Consider the following 13,374-nt stretch of genomic DNA (forward strand, 5'->3'; position numbering starts at 1 on the left):
TCCCACCATCTCTCAACTAACTAAACCATTAATAACTTCCTGAATGTCAGTCTTATTGTAAGGGATGTCAACTAGATGAGCAAAGGGAGTCGCTAAAATTGCATTTCTAACATGGTCAAGTGCACCAACTTTCTTAATATCATCCCACCACGTCTTAAAGCGCGCGTGGAGTGCACCGAACCGATACATAACACATCTCCGATGTAATGCAAAATGAAACTAAAATTAAAAAATAAAAATAAAAATATCGTATTGAACTACTAAAATTAACTACTACTACTACTAATTTATGAAATTAAAATACATACCGTTGTTCAAGAACAACTCTTGAGACATGCCTATCATGAAACCTCTTAGACACCGCCCTAAGATGGTGAAATCAATAGCCTCCAGCAGAAATTCAAAATCGACTTTGGCGATATTGAAGAAAAAGAATGGATCGTCGACCTCAACTCCTTGATTTCCGGCTCAGGAAGTGGTTGGTTCATCATCTAGATCACCATTTTGGGATTATCCCAAACGTATGCCTTTGTTTTCTTCTTTCTCACCGCCACCACTCCATCGTGTTTGGTTATTATAGCCGGATTAAATCGTCGAAACTCATTTTTTTTCCTATTAACTAGAGTGATTGAGTTGAAAAAATTTGTAAAATGACAAAAGTCATTTGTCGTCGTGACATTATATAAAACATAGACGCGCGACATTAATCTTGGCGTCGCGCCCGATACTAATGTCAAGTGAGGGTGGGTTTACAATGAATTTTGCGACTACGAATTTGCGACTATCTAGAGTTGGTCGAAATTTGCTACCAGATTCTGTGGTCGCATTCTTCAAATTTGAAGAGTATGCTACCACCATCTAGAAATGCTTTGAGGGCAGAACCAAGTTTTCCGTAAAGTCAAAATGAACGATACATTATTTCCTGTCCAAAGCTTGCTCCCATTTTGAGGTCGCGGATCATAGAATGAGTTTTCTAGCGGGAAGATTAGCAGCAACAGAAGGAGCTTATTTCCTTAAACAATCAAAACAAGCCGTCACCCGTCTCGTCAGCCAAACAAACAATGATAATTCCAAAAACACCCTACAAGAAGAAAAAGCAGATGTTCTCCACGAAGTGCTACGCCACTCACTTGCTACGAAAATTATAATACAACCTCCTCCACCAGAATCTTCTCTCTCCATCTTTACCGAAAAAAAGAATCTTCTCTCTCCACGTCATCCAAATGGATTCTTCATCATCAAGGTTCTTCATCGAATCTTTCTTCGGATGCTCGGAATCCACTTCGTGCTTATGTTTCTTTGCCTCGAGTCTCTATGGGCCCCAGAAGGTTCGTTTTATAATAATTTATTTCATAACGTGCATATAATTAATTAAGTTTAATGCATGCCCAGGTGGCAGTTGCCAGATGGAGAGCATACACTAACTGCTTCAACTGCAAATGCATTGAGGCGTGATAGGCACGACCAATATGTTAACCCAGAGAAAGTGAAAGCTGCAGCGGAAGGGTGTTTTTCTCATCTTCTTGTAATAATCAAATTATTAACTTTTCGCTCTTCACAATCTCTACTTACTCTAATTGTAAATTTGAACAAGTAGAGTTAGAATAATTGAGCAAGTGTTCTCAAGCCAAGGTGAGAGATTGTAGGTGCCCCGAACCATGTGTTTTGTTAGAGTTTAAATGAGGAAAAAAGGATGTACGACTTCAATAGTGGCAAATAGTAACTTGGAAGGGGGTTATAAATACCTTGAATGTCTTGGTGAAAGATATCATCCCGGGTCTAGAATATCTTGTGAAGGTCTGGGTGGTGAGAGAATCAAAGAGAGAGAAAGACAATTACTTTTGTACTTGGGCACTCAAGTTGTATCTCTTTTATTCTTGTTAGTAATATACTCCTCTGTGGATGTTGGCGGGTTTTCTGAACCACGTTAAATCATTGTGTCCTGTGTGTGATTGGTTACTATAAGTACGGATACTATTAATTTATACGGTACTATTGATCGACACTATTCCAAGGCCGTGTTTATTCATCAACCGATCCGAGTTAAGGCTAAGTCTTCCGCTTTTTCTAACAATTGGTATCAGAGTACAATTCTTGTTGGAAGATGTTCATGTTTGATGGGAAGATGGACTTTGGCTTGTGGCAAGTACAAGTCCTAGACATATTGATTCAATCAGGGTATAACAAGGCGTTGAAAGGAAAACCAACGGATATGTTGGATTCTGATTGGGAGGAATTTGAGGTGCAAATGTGCAATAAGGTTGTGCTTAGCGAAGGAAGTCTTGTCAAACGCCATTATGGAGAAATCTGCAGCAAAGCTCTGGTTGAAGCTTGAAAGTTTGTACATGACTGGCTCTCTAACCAACCGATTGTACCTCAAGCAACAACTCTATGGGTTGTTGTGGCGGAAAGTACAAGCTTTAATGAACATCTTAGCGTCTTCAATGGTATGCTCTCTGAACTGTATAATATTGGAGTGAAGTTAGAAGAGGAAGATAAAGCTCATCTACTTCTGAAATCCGTGCCCCCATCTTGTGAGCATCTGATCACGACGTTGCTCTATGAAAAGGGAACCTTGGAACTTGATGAGGTCACTACTCACTGGTGCTCTACTATCTCAAGAAATGAGAAATAAGGGCAAGGAGGATGACTCTCATGCACACGGTTTGTTGGTGTGAGGGAGCCATATAACAGGTCCAACAAAGGCAAAAGCAGAAAAATTGAATGTTGGAAGTGCGGCAAAGCAGGGCTTACTCTTAAAGGTGTTCATTTGACATGTGCCGTGTTTTCGAAGAAAATTAATTTCTCTTTCTAAGTTGGATTTTTTGGGGTGCAAATTCACTGGAATAGGTGGAGTTGTCTCAAACTTGGGAGTCGCTAAACAGTGACTGGCACCCTAAAGGGTGCAAGTAGACAATGAAGGTTAAAGAGTTTATTGGCATGGAGTATTGAAGTCATCAAGAAGAGCTCAAAGTGAGGAAATACTCATCAAGGTGGAGATTGATAGACATGGCTTGTATATCGAAGGTTGTAAATGCAAGGGGATAAATGGTACCATTGAGTATACTACCCAAGTACTATTGAGTATGGTACCTATTCTATTTCACCTGACCACAATGGGAAGAGACCAAGTGCTCTCAAGCCAAGATGTGTGAAATGAACAAGAGATTGTAGCCTTGTAGGTACCCTGACCCGTGTTTTGTTAGAGTTAGAATGAGGAAAAAGGATGTGTGACTTCAGTTGTGGCAAATATTAACTGGAAAGGAGGTTATAAATACCTTGAATGTCTCACTGAAAGATAGGAGTGTAAAAAAAAATCATTGACCCATCATCCGGTACGGTACCGGTCTTCACCCGCCATCTAAACCCGCACCGACCCGAAAATAGACCCACCCTGCCCCGCCACCGTTTTTGTGCGGTTGGGCTATGGGTGTAGGTTATATGCTCAAACCCGACTCGTCAAACCGCCCGATCCACATCGTGTCAAAAGTCGTTGACCCAACCCCGTTGACCCGCACAATTTCAAGACTCTAACTCTAATATTTTTGTATTTTGTTTATAATTTCTTTTAACTTTTGTAGGAATTTGATAGATATGAATACAAACTTATGAGTTCAACATCAATTTCACATATTCAAGTTTGAACATTGGGAAAATATCAAAAGTTTAAATTCAACTTTCGAATTTTGGAGAAGATAAATCATTCATTCTTGTATTAATTTCGAATTCTTTTAGTTTATATTTTATTGTTTTGTACTATAGATTCTTGCTCCCATCTTTATTTTATCATATTATGGAAAATAATCAATTTACAAATGGCAAATCACGATAAATAAGTTTCAAATTTACAGATATGGTTTTGGGTTCAAATTCAAGTTTTTTTATTTTTGTTTGATTGATTCCATTTTTTCTCTATGCTGTGAATTGGAAATATATTATTTGCAGAATTAGAAAGTTTTTTTTTTGAGTGAAATTGGGTTAAAATGATAATTTCCACCCGACCCAGATGACTCACCCCGTAAGCTGACCAAACGGGCCGGGTGATGGTACTAAGACATGACACTTCAACCCGTCCCGTCCCGCCCCGTCGGGGACCATTGGATTTGTATCTCCTAGACCTGCCCCGCCTCGACCCATCACTATTTGACCCACAGTTGACCCGGCCGCCCCGTATTACACCCCTACTGAAAGATATCATCCATAGAGAGAACTTGGGTCTAGAATCTCTTGTGAAGGTCTGGGTGGTGAGAGAATTAAAGAGAGAGAAAGGCAATTACTTTTGTAATTGAGGGAGTCCCTGGACTAGGGCTGGTAATTGAGCCGAGCTACTCGCGAGTAACTTGAGCTCGTCGAAGGCTCGACTCAAATTCGTCCGCACAAAAGTATGCGTCAAGTTTGAGCTTAGTTTAAAACTCGTTCTAGATGGCGAGTAACTCGAGTAGCTCGTTCTAGTTCAAGTCGAGCTCGAGTTTGAGTAGTTCGTGGACTACTCATTTTATAAGCCCATACCCAGTATATAATATATAATTTATACCCAACTATAATTTATAATTTATATCCATTTTAATGTTTTATACATTTTTTGTTCAAGTATGAGCTCAAGTTCGAGTTCAAACGAGCATAACTGAGCATGAGCTTGAGCCCGAGCTCGAGTTCGTAGTGCGAAACGAGTCGAGCTCGAAGTTATTTGTACAGCGGGACAGTCGGACATATTAAACTCGAAGTCGAGTTCGAGTTGAGCTTCTACATGTGCGAGTCAAGTTTGAGCGGGTCAAAACTCGACTCGGTTAGCTTGATGACCAGCCCTACCGTGGACTTGGGCACTCAAGTTGTATCTCTTTTATTCTTGTTAGTAGTATATTTCAAATCGGTTGTTTGTGGATGTAGGCGAGTTTGCTGAACCGCTTTAAATCATTGTGTCTTGTGTGTGATTGGTTACTATTAGTACCGGTACTATTCATTTATATGGTACTATTCATCTACACCATTTCAAGGTTGTGTTTATCTCAAATTCATCAGCCAACCGAGTTAAGGCTAACTGGCCAAGTCTTCCGTGTTGGAGTTATCCCTCACATGAGGAGATTTCTTTGATAAACGGCAAACTCGACATCCGAAGTTAGCCCCGCTCGGATAGCGACTTTCCGAGTTCGAATAACATAAGGCGACCGCTTCAAAGAAGCCTTCGGCATTTCCAACTTTGAGTCTATTTTTCGTGGGCTTTGCTTTCAATTTGGTTTTTGGAGATAAAACCAAAATCAAGGTTTTGGAAAACCTAATCTAACGTAACCAAAACCCGGAAGGATTGGAATCCGGACTAAAACAAAGAGAGAACCTTCCAGACAGAAAGAGATTGAGTGATCTAGTAAGGTCCATTGTAAGGAGAGATTGTAATCTTCCTTCCTACTTTATTAAGAACTGGCCTTTGTGGAAGTAGGCATCATTAAAACCGAACCACGGTAAATCTTTGTCTTGTGGTTTGTTGTTTAACCGCTTTACATTATTATTTGTTGTTGATAGTTGTTTAGAAGTTGGGCATGTTAGTATAGGTAGTTTGTGATATTTGAGATCTATCTAGAGTTGAATGTGTTCATACAAGTTAAGTTAGGTATGTAGTGGGGAACCGATTGGTATTGGTGGAAAAGTGGTATCGAGCCTTGGTTGAATATTTTAGGGTGTTATCCTAATCTTTGTGAGGAAGGTGTTTGACGAAATTCCCGGAGAAGATTTGAGGCTAAATAACTTGTAGAGATGGACCATTCAGTGAAGTTCGTGATGATGAGTCCGAATAGGAAGAACTACACCATCCGGAAAGCCAAGATGGAAGACAAACTTGCAGGACTTGGCACTTCCCATTGAGAATGAGGGTTGTAAAACCGAGAAAAGGACGAGTGAGTGGAAAAAGCTTGAGAAAAGCTATTGGGTACATTCGACAATGGATAGCTTTGTCTTTCACCATGTGGCCCAGAGACTCTGACCTTGATCCTATGGAAGAAACTTCGAAGACCTTTATGAGAGGAAGTCGGTGGAAACAAAGTGCTAGTCGTTAAGAAGTTTGCGGAACCACGGTACCAAGAAGGTTCTTCAATGTCCGAGCATCTTAATGAAGTTGAGAATATCATCAATCAGTTTTTGATGAAGATCAATTTGGGAGAGCGAAGTTGAGGCTTTGTTTCTATTTTACCCGAAAGTTGGGAGACATTTTTTTTTACATTAATAAGGATGGAATTGTTACCATGGAGATGGCTTTCTTTGTTGAATGAGGAGACTAGAAGGAGTGCAAGAAGCGGCTCTTCTAACTCGGAGGTCCTTTTGAGAAACGGGGAGAGGTGCGAAAACCATCTCGTTCTATGCTTGATGATGAATAAATCTAGGGGTGAATTTAGAACTCGCAGAGGCAATGTTACTATTGTGCCACCAAAGGTTCATCTCGGATACCTATGATTATAAGAGGGATGAGAAGAATAAGCGTGTACATGAAGACAAGAGGAACGGAAATCAATTGCACTAAATTTAGTGGGAATTGAATTTTTGGTGTAGCCCTTAGTACCTCATGTGCAGAGTGGGTGATAGATCTGAGGAGCATCCTATCTAGCGCGAGGGGATTCTTCACTACCTCAGATGGGTGAATATGGTGAAATAGGATGGGTAAGTGGAGTCTCAAGATTATAGGCATTGGAGATGTTCATGTACAAACCAATCACGGCTACACCTTGACACTCAAGGATGTAAGACATGTCCCCGACATACGGTTAAGCTAATTTCCAATTTCGGTGGGAAATTAGATGGCTATGGCTTTGTAAACTCGTTTGGTCGGGGGTATGGAAGCAGGTTTTCTTCTTGCTCTCTTTACAAAACAGGCTAGTTTGTGTAAATGTTTATCGCGAAGAAGAACTTCATGTGGCACAAGATTTCATGTACATGGGCATAAAAGGGATGGAAGTTCTTCTAAGCAAAAAGGCCAATACATCAAAGGTACACATTTAAATACATGTAAGTTTTGGTAGGAAAGCAACATGTGTTTCCAAAGATTCCCGATGAAGACACCGCCCTTGAACTAGTGCATGGACTTATGTGGTCCTTGTGAAGTCCCACCGGGGGTCTCTTGACATTTTGATTTCAAGAAAGATATGGGCCTATTCCGAAGACCAAGGAACTTGGCGTGTTTACAAACATGGTGGAAACAGCTGGGAAGTTGATTGTATTATTCGGATAATGGGGGTGAGTACATTGGGCCATTTGAAGAGTATTAGTCATGGGATTGGTCATGAGCGACCGTTCCCAACACCAAGCTAATGGAATAGCATAGAATGAACCGTACCATTGTAGAGAGGATAAGATGCATGCTATCTCACTCAAAGCTACCTAGATGCCTTGGGTAGAAGCAATGATGGCATCTGCATGTGATCAATGTTTGCACCAGCAAAGCCCAAATAGTGATTATCCGGTTTATGGTCAGGCAGAGATGTTGATTTGGATACAGGGTATTTGGGTGCGGGGCATTTGTGCATATTAAGGATGAGAGATTCAAGCTTTGACAAAGAAAAGGGTTATGGAGATGAAAAGTTTGGTTACAAAATGATCCGATTAACAAAAGGTAATCCAAGTCGAGATGTTGTGTTCTGGAAGACCAAACCATAGCGGACTTTATAAGCAGGCTTTCAATGATCTTGTTGATTCGGAAGTTCTTTCCGTCGAGAATTTTGAGAATCAGAGAACCATAAGTTTGAATGATGAGAATCCTATTGCTCATGATGGGATAGAACCTATTGGTATAGAAGATGACGGATGAGATGCATGAACCACCACCGAGCAAGCGAAGTGCATCCTCCCGAGGCACCGCCAGATGGGGCAAGGAGGAAGCTTGACCGGTATCCACCACAAGTGCGACTATCGGATGGTGGAGAACCTATGTACTATCAAGAGGCACTTGAAGGTACGAGACAAAGAAAAGTGGTTGAAGGCCATGCATTTACGAGATGGATTCTTTGCATAAGAACAATGAGTTAGTTGAGAAACACAAGAATAAGTGGATATATATGAGGAGAACAATCTTCACCCAAGGCACATGGCTTCGTTTGTTGTGAAGGGATTCGGTCAAAGGAAAGGAATTGATTTGATGAGATTTTCTCCTGTAGTGAAGATGATAAATGTTGGGTATGGGCAAAGTATGAACCTAGAGGTTGAACTAGATGTTAAGACGGCTTTTCTTCATGGAGACCTTGAAAAGATGTCTACATGGACCAACCGGAGGGTTTGAGGTCAAAGGCAAGGAGCACCTAGTATGCAAGCCGATAAAAAGAGCTTGTATGGGTTGAAAAACAAGAGAAGCGATTGGTACATAAAGTTTGATTCCTTTATGGTGAAGCAAGGATACAAAAGTCCGCTTAGATCATTGTCGCGTTTGTTGGAGATTTCCGGATGGATTTCATTTATGCTACGTATGTGGATGATATGTTGATAGTTGGCCCAAACATCAACAAGATATCAATGAAAAAGACTTGAGTAAGTCCTTTGAGATGAAGGATTTGGTTCAAGCAAAGATGTTTACGGATCACTTTCGTGGCGAAAGAGTGGAAAGTTGTGGCTTTTCGAAAGCTACATTGAAAGGTGTTAAGAGATTGACATGGATCTGATAATTTGTCCGCTTGGTATGACCAAAGAGATGTGTCCTAAGGGTGAGCATGAAGCGGTCGGATGGAAAAGATTCTTATGCATCCCAGATGGGCGATTTGATGTATGCCATGGTGTGTAGGTTTCGCCGTTGGGGTGGTAAATTTACATCAAATCGGGTAAAGAGCATTGGGAAGGTGTTAAGTGGATATTGAGATATCTCAAAGGCACTTCCAAATCATGTTTGTGCTTTGGTGGAAGTAAGCCAATTAAATACATCGATCACGGACATGGCGGTGATGTTGACTCGATGAAGTCCACCTCCGGTTATCCGGTTACTTTTGCGGGGGGCGGTTTCTTGGCAATCTAAGTTGCAAAAGTGTGTTGCCCTCCACTTCTTGAATATATTGCAGCCATCGAGTGTTGCAAAAGAGTTGCTATGGATGAAGAGGTTCTTCGACGAACTAGGGCTAAAGCGGCGGTTTGTAGTTAAATGTAGATCAGGCGCCATCCACTTGAGCAAGAATCGAGTTTTCATTCTAGATCCAAGCACATACACGTCGTTATCATTGGATTAGAGAATACTTCGAAGACAAGCATTTGTGTATCGAGAAGATCCATACCTACAAGAGCGGGTCGGATATGATGACCAAAGTCTTACCGAAGGTAAGTTTGATGTTTGTTTGCTATTGCGGAATGGCGCGACACCTCCTCTGATTGATTTGGCAATTGCATGGAGGTAGCCCCTTTCATTTTGTTATGAGTTATCCCTCACATTGGAGCCGGGGTAAGCGGGCAAACTTCGACATCCAGTCGCTCATCATCTTCGAGACAACGACTTCTCTCGAGTTCGATAACATAGAGGCGACCAAGCTCAAAGTGCGCGCCCTTCGGCTTCAGTCTTATTTTTGTGGCGCGCTCGAGTCTATTTTTCGTGGGCTTTGCTCTGATATGAATTTGGTTTTGGAGATAAAACCAAAATCAAAGGTTTTGGAAAACCTAATCTAACGGAACCAAAACAAGTCGGAAGGATTGGAATCGGACTAAAACAAAAGAGAACCTTTGAGGAGATACCACGCAAAAGAGATTTGATCTAGTAAGGTGAGAGAACGTAAGGGAGATTGTAATCTTCCTTCCTACTTTATTAAGAGGCGGCTCTTGTGGAAGTAGGCATCATTGGCGAACCACGGTAAATCTTTGTCTTGTGGTTTGTTGTTTTTTTTTACATTATTATTTGTTGTTGATAGTTGTTTAGCGAGTTGGGCATGTTAGTATAGGTAGTTTGTGATATTTGAGATCTATCTAGAGTTGAAGTGTGTTCATACAAGTTATCTGTGTAGTGGGGGAACCGATTGGTATTGGTGTAATCCCCAACATTCCGCTTTTCCTAAGACACATTTCTTTGATCTTTCTTGAGATTGATTAGAGATTTTCGTAATTGGGCTATCAACAAGAAGAGACTTCCAACAAGAATGGGAGATTATCTTCCAAGTGTTTGTATTTTCCATTTTTCCCTTTGTTGTCACCTTCCAATCTCACATTGAGGCACTTCCATTTTCAGTTTTCCTATCCCCTACTTTCTTCCTTTGTGTCGCTCAGACAAAACCCTTCCCACATATAAAGAATATTTAATCTCATTAGGAAAAGGAAGCCGGTAGTGAATGTTTCCTCTTTGTGTGTTGAATGGAGAGTCGGTTTGCCTCTCTCAGGTCATCCGCTGTCAGTATTCCTAGGAGGTATGGGGTCATTTTGCCCCTCAGGCTTCTGTGGTGTCGGTTGTTTCCGTCGCTGCAGAGTTGTAGTTCCTGGATCCAGAGAGCTCCTTCCTCTTAGAGGAGCAAACTTGCAGGGCTGATAATGTTTTGGTTGAACACTTTGGACGAGTCGAAAGATGCGCCATTTGGATGCTTTGTGTTCAGCGGGAATCTTTGATGGGCACTATTTAATATGTTTCTTGTTTTTTCAGTTTTTTGTGCTAGTCTCTCTCTCTCTCTGTGTTTTTTTTTTTTTTTTTTTTTTTTTTTTCACTTCTATATCAGACACACTTTCCTTTTCCTTTTCTCTTCCTTGATTATATGTAATTGGTCTATGCTTGTATGAATAAAGAAAAAAATCGCATACAAATAACATATTGAGATAAAGTTCATGAGGATTGCTAGCGTCCTGCCTCCTTGAGGGGTAGGACGGTCCTGACCTGCTAAATGACAACATAAATTACCTGATAACTTTTTAAAGAGGTATCTACTTCCACTAAGAAAAAAGGCAAATAAATCAATGAGTTCACTCACTTATTTCTCTCAATCCAAATCCAAGTAAAGTGAGTAACAGTTAGCACCCTAGCCTTCATCGTTCGAAACATCATCAATGACTCCACCACGGGCAATTGGAATTGTCGGAAAGTAGTAACATCCATCCCACGAAAACTTCGTCAATTGTCAGATCTATTCAGGGGGTTGCACACCATCTTCAGTATGCTTTTAATTTCGAAAACAAATCAGACTTGAAACTATAACCAATCCAATCTTATCTTATCTTAAGTTGGGTAAACAAAGAGGAAGAAAAACAACTTTATCTGGGAATCAAACTTTTTGCATTTGAGTTCAACATCTTGAGTGTTCAACCCAATTTTCATTTATTTTATTTGAGTTCAATTAATTATTTAAAATTCTTCATTTAATATAAATTGATACCAAAGTTGTTAAATTTATACAATGGGTTTGCATTTGAGTTATAGTTTCTTGAGGCCTCTAATTTCTTTGTGGACTGTGAGCTTTTCTTTTTTTCCAATGTGTTGCAGATGCCGGGTGAGCAGTTTGTGTAAATTGGATCTCATTCTGGTTTTGCAAGGAGGACAGAATGAGAGATGGTGTAAATTTAGCATTTTAAAAATTGAATCAAGTGACTGGCAAGTCCTTTCCCTTTCACTTTATTTTGTCATATAGCAGGTCAGGACCATCCTACCCCCTTTAAGGGGGCAGGACGCTAGCATTTCTCAAAGTTCATCTCTACCTATATTATATATGTGCAAAATTGGATTTTGACGCGAAGTAAATCAATTGTAAATTTGTAATTGAATTTTTTTCTGTAGCCCATTTGTGCAGAGTCTCACACTAGCCATAACTGCATCAGATGTGAACATAAATAGCAAGTAGGTTCCTAGGTAGTCCTGTTCACGGCTACACTCACCAAATGGCTATGTTCTTTTCTATTCATCAAGCATTTTCTTCGTCTTTGAGACAGGGATTGTCAATGTTTAGATACTTCTGTGTTCATGTAAAAATATTGATCAAAAGCAATACGAAAATGTAATTAAGTTCATGTTTTTTTTTCCCGATGAAGATACTCATGGTTTCTTGTATGCAACGGTCTTTTTGTTTGTAGTTGGAATGGCATTTTTTACTGCAACAACGATTGTTTTTGGTGGTGCTGTTATAGCATTTGGAGTGACAACCTCCAAGCTAGAGCTGCATAGTGTAAGTAAAAAGTAAACTCAAGATAGATGCCTTAACTTAAGAAATCCTATGATGGCATCTAATGCTTTAATGTTTGCTTGTGATGCCAAATGGGGTTTTCTTTTTGTTTACATTATTATCAATATTAAACTCTTCTCTTCAAAAGAAAAAGAGTTATAATGAAAAGATTGAAAGGAAACATAAATACAATAATACATATAACTTTATAAGCAGTCTTCATTTTTCTCTTTCCATATTTTGAGAATCTTAACTTGGTAAAATTTTATTGGTGTATGACTTTTGGCAGAGTGATGACATTAAAACCAAAGGAAGAGACCTGATTCAGCCCAAGTTTGAGACCATTAGAGAGCAGTTGAATCCTTTACGAATCTGGGTACAAGTCATGACACAATAGAGTGCACTTACTTTGATTCATGGCTGTTATTGAAAAAAAGGATAAATGTTGGTGTTACTGAACTAACTAGAGATATTATTTCAGGCCAAAAAAATGTCAGCGGAATGGCATGTTGAAAAGAAAGAAGCGGTCAAAGACAGTCCCCTTGCTAAAGAGCTCTCGAAAAGATTGGGTATTAAGTCCTCCAACTGATATGACGTACTTGCTATTTGGATACAATTATGTATGAAGGGGGCTTGGAGCAAGGTAGTTCAGTGTTTACCACACTGGTCAGCTGTCGGTCGCTGCATAAATCTGTCCATATATAACACTCCTACTCTTTTAGCCCAATCGATCTTTTTACGAGGTTTGGAATATCGGAATTGATGTTATAATTTTTTTAAGGGTGATTTAGCTTTTGGGCCCAATTATAATTGGATAATTTGTGTTTGGTCACCAATTGATCGTTTATTAGACATTGGGCCAAAATTGACGGTGATCCGTCCATACTTTTTGAAATGGCTAATTTACCCTTACACGTGTACTGCACGTGATTAAAATGAACGGGCAGAGATCAATATTATTTTGAGATCAACGGCCAACACGATTTTATATCCCAACCGTTTAGTTGTAACACGTGTCGTAATCTCTCACTAACTATCCTATTAGCGGGAAAAACACTCAGTTTACCGCTCTCTCACCCTAACATCTTTCATTTTCAGACAACACCCTCTCATTATTATCTTCAGACAACACTCTCTCATCATCTTCAGACAACACTCTCTCAACTCACTTTCTTCATATTTTCTTAAAGTAACACATTTTGGAGTATCAGTTCAAACCCTAGAGTACTGGGTGGAAGTAAATGTGGTAGCTTTTAGCACTTTATGATATGATCTTTGGATTAAAGCTTAAGGA

General features: G+C 39.9%; 1 protein-coding gene and 1 long non-coding RNA gene across 4 annotated transcripts; one reads left to right on the forward strand and one right to left on the reverse strand.

Moving 5' to 3' along the window:
* The first annotated feature begins 964 nt into the window (after window positions 1-964).
* On the forward strand, window positions 965-13,037 carry LOC147504108 (coiled-coil protein). 3 transcript variants are annotated; one of them, XR_015192968.1, is made up of 5 exons: window positions 10,779-11,079; window positions 11,408-11,883; window positions 11,992-12,083; window positions 12,370-12,456; window positions 12,562-13,037. XR_015192968.1 is itself a non-coding variant. In XM_086557204.1 (4 exons), the coding sequence occupies exons 1-4, from the start codon at window positions 965-967 to the stop codon at window positions 12,667-12,669; spliced, it is 651 nt and encodes a 216-aa protein (XP_086413330.1). In that variant the 3' UTR covers window positions 12,670-13,037. The 3 variants fall into 3 exon arrangements, 1 of the variants encoding a protein (XP_086413330.1); XM_086557204.1 differs by lacking the exons at window positions 10,779-11,079; window positions 11,408-11,883 and adding an exon at window positions 965-1,328; XR_015192967.1 differs by having other exon boundaries at window positions 10,790-11,079; window positions 11,408-12,083.
* On the reverse strand, window positions 4,938-10,751 carry LOC147504109 (uncharacterized). The gene is made up of 2 exons (XR_015192969.1): window positions 9,986-10,751; window positions 4,938-5,048 (listed from the first exon to the last, which is right to left on the reverse strand). It is a non-coding gene; the product is annotated as an uncharacterized LOC147504109 (long non-coding RNA).
* Window positions 13,038-13,374: the final 337 nt, after the last annotated feature.

Source organism: Coptis chinensis, chromosome 4 (genome assembly GCF_015680905.1).
Source record: "Coptis chinensis isolate HL-2020 chromosome 4, ASM1568090v1, whole genome shotgun sequence".
NCBI classification, from domain to species: Eukaryota; Viridiplantae; Streptophyta; class Magnoliopsida; order Ranunculales; family Ranunculaceae; genus Coptis; species Coptis chinensis.

What these genes read in the sequence shown, in the direction of transcription:
- LOC147504108 (XM_086557204.1), top strand. Translation starts at nt 965, where the DNA reads ATGAGTTTTCTAGCGGGAAGATTAGCAGCAACAGAAGGAGCTTATTTC. An exon ending in GTCTCTATGGGCCCCAGAAG is followed by an intron (nt 1,329 to 11,991) that starts GTTCGTTTTATA and finishes TTTTGTTTGTAG; the next exon opens with TTGGAATGGCATTTTTTACT. An exon ending in CCAAGCTAGAGCTGCATAGT is followed by an intron (nt 12,084 to 12,369) that starts GTAAGTAAAAAG and finishes GACTTTTGGCAG; the next exon opens with AGTGATGACATTAAAACCAA.